At 40.1% G+C, this 6,950-nt stretch overlaps 1 protein-coding gene across 1 annotated transcript in view; it reads left to right on the top strand.

Moving 5' to 3' along the window:
* The first annotated feature begins 1,082 nt into the window (after nucleotides 1-1,082).
* Nucleotides 1,083-6,950, top strand: part of LOC102851460 (oligosaccharyltransferase complex subunit OSTC-like) — an 8,061-nt gene continuing 2,193 nt past the window's right edge. Inside the window, exons 1-2 of the mRNA XM_006881153.1 lie at nucleotides 1,083-1,221; nucleotides 6,858-6,948. Coding sequence (XP_006881215.1) covers nucleotides 1,083-1,221; nucleotides 6,858-6,948 — 230 coding nt within the window. The remainder of the gene's footprint in view (nucleotides 1,222-6,857; nucleotides 6,949-6,950) is intronic.

The raw sequence follows: 6,950 nt of genomic DNA, 5'->3' as shown, positions 1-6,950 counted from the left end.
TTAGGGAACTTTCCAAATAGTTGAAGAGTAGTGATGTCAGTTTGAGGACCAAGGTGTGTCTGTTTCAGGCCATTGTCTTTCTAATTACTAGCTATGCATCTGAGAGCTGGACAATGAATGATGACAATGAAGGATTGCAGAAAAAGAATTGACGCCACTGAGCTGTGATGTTGGAGAAGAGCTATGAACACCCCATAGAGGCCAACTGCCGTACATCTCATAGGATAAGATGAATACTAGTTCCCATTTCCAAGAAAGATGATCTAACAGAAAGTGGAAATTATCAAACAATATCATTACTATCACACGCAAGCAAAATATTGCTGAAGATCATTAAAAATGGCTGAACACTACATATAGACGTGCCAAAAGTTCAGTCAGGATTTAGAAGAGGCCGTGACACCAGGGATATCATTGCTGATGTCAAAATGCGGAATAGAAAGGTATTCTAGAAATATGTATTTGTGCTTTTTTTTTGGTATATGTGCTTTTGTAACTATGCAAAGGTATTTGTGTGGATCTTAACAAATGATAGCTGACATTGACAAGAATGGGAATCTCAGAAGACTTGATTGTGCTCAAGCGAAACTTATACCTTGACCAAGAGGTATAGGTATAAAACAGCACAAATCACAAACCAATAGTGGACAAGCGAGAACTTTGCAAATCCTCTTCATTCATCCTCCAAATCTGGGAACCTAGAGAGGCCCACGTCCAATCAGCTTCTAAATCACCGCGTCAGCAGCTGGGCGGGGCTCAAAATTGGTTTGAGTCTGTAGCTTGGCCACGTCTGAAGCCTCTCAGGTCCTGGAAGCACTAGAAATTATTAATTTAATTATTTAGAAAGAAATGAACATATTCTTCCTTCAGCAAGTTAAAATAGATTAAACAGAAAGTATATTTCGTTAAATAATTTACTTGTTCTGGATAGTCTCTTCCCACCCTGTAGATAAATATTTTTATGCATTATTTTCTCTTAGCTTTGCGGATCCCACGCGCACGCGCCAGCGAACGGGAGGGCGGGCCTGTTTCCGGGTGGCGCGTGGGGTTTGAGGTCGAGAGCTGTCCCTGTTGCCGCCACCATGGAGACGTTGTACCGAGTCCCGTTCTTAGTACTCGAATGCCCAAACCTGAAGCTGAAGAAGCCGCCCTGGGTGCATATGCCGTCGGCCATGACGGTGTATGCTCTGGTGGTGGTATCTTACTTCCTCATCACTGGAGGTAACTGGCCGGAGAGGCGCTGAGGTGCGGGGAGCTGGCCCACCCCACTAAGGGGCATCCCTTCCCGACTCTCACCCCCCGGGGACAGCTCTCCTCTCGACTGCTTTTTGGAGTGTGGAGGGAAGTGCTGGGAACCCCAGTACTGAAGGCCCAAGGTTGCTTTGCACCTAAGAACTGTGCTTTTTAATCTTGAGAAAAGTCATGTTCTCTCATTGTTGAACCTTGAGACCACTCGTGTTTTCTCTTTGCTTTCCCCTCCCGTTTAGCCTCCTCTACCCCTGAAATATGTGTCAGTTTCCTAAGTCCAGATTTTTATCCTTTTTGTAAGTTGTCTGAGAAAGTGTAGTCTGTTCCACTCTGCTTTCCTCGTTGTGTAAGAAAGTGGGAGGCTTTATTCATTGTCTTTTGTCCTTGGAACTTTGCAAAAGGTTTGACAATTCTTTAGGTTGGTTAGTTCATCCTCCAGGCTACAGAATTGCTATTCCTACTCCACAATTAATATGATTAGGATTTTTCAAAGACAGTGAGTTTTGGTAAATATTTGAGCTTGGATGTGAGATATGTAGGAGATACACAGGAGATATGCAGGAGGAAATATATTGTGGAAAGGAAAATTTGCGAATTTAACGAATGAGGAAAATATCAACATTATTAGACACTTCTGAATTATTGTATCCTGTTCTTGTCAGAGAAACTTACAAAGAGGCGTTACTTTGCATAGTGGTGAGTTGGCAATCCTGTTAGTCTTTTCAGAGTCACCACCCTTTCAAGCCACAGTTCAGAGTTTATTTAAGAATGTAGTCCTTTCACATTTTTAGAGAATTGTATTTAAATTGGGGATTTTAAAATTAAATCTCTGCAAACTAAGGAGGACCAAAAAATAACAGTGCACATTTTTGCATTTCTGTAAGTAATTGTTTTTGTATATTTTACATCAAAGAGGAAAGACTCTGAGGGGACTTAGATCTACATGGTAACTTTGAATTTACATTTCTACAAAATCTAGGATACTGACATCTTCTCTTTAGTTAAATAAATTGCACTTTAACTTTACATTGATAAAGTATTCTAGCATTGCTTAACATTTTCTCAAGACATAATTAGTTGCTGCATTGAATAAATGAAATTTAAAATGCATGTGGCTTTTCTTTTAGCAAAAATACTAAGTTATGAAATCTTTATCTTTTGTTAGTTTCTTTTATGTAAGGCTTGCCTTCCTGTAAGCCAGAACCTTTGCTAGAAGGCAGTTTTTCTTCTGGCCATTGTTTCTTTATTGATTATTGTAATGGGGAGACTCTTGCCATTTCTCAATCCCTGAAACATACTAGAAAGGACACCTTTTATTGGCCCTGAGATGTCTTGTGCAGGAAACTAGCTTTGACATTGGAAAGTAGTCTCTTCTAAAACATCCCTGTGGAGTGTGCCTTTATAAATAACTAATATTTCTTGTGGAGAATTTTTTAGTAAATATTTATCGAGGCCCTATTTAAGGGGCTTTTGGTGGGTTAATAAATGCTTGACTGCTTGTTACAAATACCCACTCAATTATCTCCTGGGAGAAAGACCTGGCTGTCTGCTTTGTATAGTCAACAAAATCCCGTGGGACGGTTCTTTGTCCATGAGATCACTGAGTCAAAAACAGCACCCAACAATTACGTACAAGTCACTGTAGTAGTTATTGGAGATCATAATGAACAGCAGATAAGCGTTCTACCTGAGAGATGTTAAACATTATTGTGTTAAGTGCCATCAGGTTTTTTCTTTGCAAATTACAACAAATGCAATGAATGAAAAGAATAGAAATGATGAGAAAATAATGGGAATTGGACCTGTCATTTAGACTGTGTATAGTTCCTGAGAAAATGACGTATACTGTGCTATCCTCATCATCTCTGACATACTCTAGTTCATTGCAGCAGTCGCTGTGTCAATCCGCCTGGTTGAAAGTCTTCTCTTTCACTGATCTGTCACCTTTCCAAGAGTGATGTCCCTCTACAAGGAGAGATTTGAGTTGTGGTGTTGTACAGTAGTATTGCATATCCCATGGACTGCCAAAAGAACAAACAGGTTTGTTTGTCTTGGAAAAAGTACAGCTGGAATGCTCCTTGGAGGCAGAGATGGCAAAGTGACACCTCATATGCTCTGGGCTTGTTGTTCTTGAGTACTTCTGTCTAATTTTTTTTGTGTCTTAGTATTACTGAGAAGCCTTGGGACATTGAGAGTCATTTACCTCTCAGTTGAAAATTTGGGGATTAAATAAGTTCAATTAGGGAGAGAAGGTAGAGAAGGAGGTCAGTGGATCAAGCCCCAAGGAACTTCACCATTTACTAATTCTATTTGGATAGTTAAAAGATGGATAAGTACTCAGCTGCTCACTGAAAGGTCACCTGTTGTATCCCGTAGGATCAGAGTGAGCCTTAATTTACTTGACTGGCATAGATCCATAAAGAGGAGATACAATTAGACAGGTAATAAAAAGCTTGGGGAAGTTTTGTCACAGATTTATGAGAATTGGGCTTATAAGTGTTACTGAGACACTTTCTAAAATGAGAAAAGTATTAGTTGAATTTAGCAACCTGGAGCTCATTGTTGATCTTACCAAAACCAAACCAGTTGTTGTTCAGTCATTTTTCAATTGTAGTAAACGCCAGATGTTGTGTTCCATTGAGTCAGGACTCATAGCAGCAGGTTTTCAGAGGAAGTAAAATCATATGGAGATTGTACGTTTTTCTCCCATGGAGCATTTGGTGGATTTGAACCATGTGCCTTTGGGATTGCAGCTTCTTACCACTTGGCTGCCAGAGCTTCCTACGATGATGAAAAATTGCATCCTAAAATAGGAATTTCATCTCAACATAAAACAAAAATTCTCACTACTGAAGCAAAAGGCAACATCATGATAGAGGAGAAATTTGAAACTGTCAGTGACTTCATCTTACTTGAATCCACAGTCGGGAGTCAGGAATCAGGAGACATCTTGCAGTGGGAAAGTCTGCAGTCAGAGACTTCTCCAAATTATTGAAGAGCAGTGATGTCAGTTTGAGGACTAAAGTGTGTCTGATTGAGTACATTCCCTTTTCAGTCACTTACAGTGTATCTGAGACCTGGCCAGTGAATAAGGATGACAGAAGAATTATTGATGCCTTTAAATTGTGTTGGAGAAGAGTGCTGAAGAGCCCATGGACTGCCAAAAGAACAAACAGGTCTGTTTTGGAAAAGGTGCTCCTTGAAGGCAAGGATGGCAAAGCTTCGTCTCACATACTTTGGGTATGTTGCTAGGATAGGAGAAGCTCTTCCTTGGAGAATGACATCAAGATTGGAAAGATCGAAGCACGGCAAACCTCATCCAGATCGATTGACATGGTGACTACAGCAATGGGCTCAAGAGTGTCAGAGATTGTAAGATTGGCACAGGATAGGACAGGGTTCAGATCTGTTGTTCATAGGGTCGCTATGAGCTGTTCTTGACTCAGTGCTACCTAGCAACAACAACAATAAACTTGAGAGGGTTTTCAAGGCTGTAAGTATTCCAAAGCAAATTACCAGACCTTTCTTCTAAGGACCTTCCAGTTGGGCTCAGACTCCCAACTTTTCGGTAGTAGTTGAGTAACTGTGCCAGCCACATACTGTAAGAATACTATCAGTGGTTGAAGAATTCACTGATTAGGTTAATGAAGTATAAATGAGGAAGAGTTTACCTAATTCTTTCAAGAGAAACCCAACTTTCTTTCAAAAAGAAAGCATACAAATAGAATGTTAGGAAGATTTGGAGCCAAGGGAAGATTCATATAGGAGGGAGGGGAATAATGAAAATAGAGGACAGAAAAGAGCTATCCAAAAGAACAAAGTCCCAGAGTAGATAAGAGGGAATGGGATCCTGATAACTTCAGAAAGTATCCTAAATTAATAGGAAGAGAGACTCTTCTGTTGAATCTGGATGGGAACTGAGAATGGGTGCTGATATCAGGAGTTCATTGTTTGATGAGGAAAGAGAATGGAATTCTGGTGGTGTGGTGTTTAAAAAAATGGCTGCTAACCAGAAAGCCATTTAAACCTAGTGCCCACCCCATTCAGGAGCTCTGGTGGCTTAGGGGTAAGGAGTTGCACTTGCAGGTATGAGATTTGAATCCACCAGCTGCTCTGGGGGAGAAAGATGCACAGTCTCCTCTCGTGTGATTAACTGTCTAAGAAAACTCACTGGAGGATAAGCTATGGGTCATTTCTGACTTGATGGTACACAGTGATAATGACAGCCCCTCCACTGGGGAGAGATGAGGCGGCTTGCTTCCATAAAGATTTAGAACTTTGGAAACCCAGCTGCTGGACATTTCTGCTTCGTCCTGTAGAATCTATGAATTGCAGTCAACTCAGTGGCATTGAATTTGGTTTGATTTTTTTATGTGATATTTTGTCAGAGATAAGCAAGATGCAAGATTTTTGGGGATGAGGAAGTTTGAAAACAGTGAAGGATTTACAGAGTGGATGTTGAAAGCAGGAGATTGAGAAAACAATCATATCAATGATCAACTAGTGACAAATGCCACTACAGCCTTGACTGTAGTGTTGCCAGTGTACCTGATAGTTTGATTTAAAAGGATCTCTTTGATTTACACTCGAGTTAGAAATAGAAACAAATTTTAAGCATATGTAGAATATTTTTCCCCCTTACCCAAAATATAGCCTTTAAATAGTAAACCTTTCTTATCATGGACTCTTGAATTTTAGAAATTGTTGCAGGCATAGCCCACTGCTAACCCAAAGGTGACTCCAGTCTGGTGGTTCAAATCCACTAGTCCCTCCATCGGAGGAAGATAGGCAGTCTCATCATTTGTGATTTGAAACCTTGGAAAACCTACTGGACCGTCAGCTAGGAATCAGTTCCTACTAGACAGCAATGAGTTGAGTTTGCATGGTATTGGAAAAATCTGTCAGAGACTTCCCTAAGGAGATAAAGAGCTATGATGCTAGTTTAAAGACTAAGATGCACCTAACTCAAACCATCATCTATTTGGTTACATACTGTGAATCTGAAAGTTTGACAAGGTTAAGGATAACAGAAGAATCAATACCTTTGAGTGTTGGAGAAGAGTGTACTGAAAACCCCATGTAGTGTCACAAGATCAAATAAGTCTGTCTTGGAGAAAGTGTGACTAGAGTGCTCTTGGAGGCAAGCTTGGTGAAATTTCATCTCACATACTTCAGGCATGTTGTTCTGAGAGGTCCTTCTTTGGAGAGGAACACCATGATTAGAAAGGTGGCGAGTCAGCTTAAGAGAGGAAGACCCTCATCAGTATGGGTTGACCTGAGCCAGTAACAGTGGGCTCAGGTATATCAGAGATGGTAAGTATGGTACAGGGTAGGGAAGGGCTGAGATCTGTTGTTAATAGCGTTGCTGTGACTTGCCATTGACTGCATGGAACATAACTACGATTTTTACAAGTCATCCTAAAAGATTAAGTTGAAATCCTCAATTATTTATCACAATGAAATTTTTAGGCTGCTTCTCATTTGATTATAATAATGCAGTTAAAGCCATCTAGTTAAATGAACTTTATGAACAGATGAAAATTATAATCCTACTTGCTTTTAAAAAATCAAGACTCCTAATTTAATTTTTCCTCTTACTTTTGCTGTAGGAATAATTTATGATGTTATTGTGGAACCTCCAAGTGTTGGCTCTATGACAGATGAGCATGGACATCAGAGGCCAGTAGCTTTCTTGGCCTACA

Source organism: Elephantulus edwardii, unplaced genomic scaffold (assembly GCF_000299155.1).
Source record: "Elephantulus edwardii isolate Elephantulus edwardi_28Jun2011 unplaced genomic scaffold, EleEdw1.0 scaffold00012, whole genome shotgun sequence".
Lineage (NCBI taxonomy): Eukaryota > Metazoa > Chordata > Mammalia > Macroscelidea > Macroscelididae > Elephantulus > Elephantulus edwardii.
This window is presented reverse-complemented; position numbering and strand designations above follow the sequence as displayed.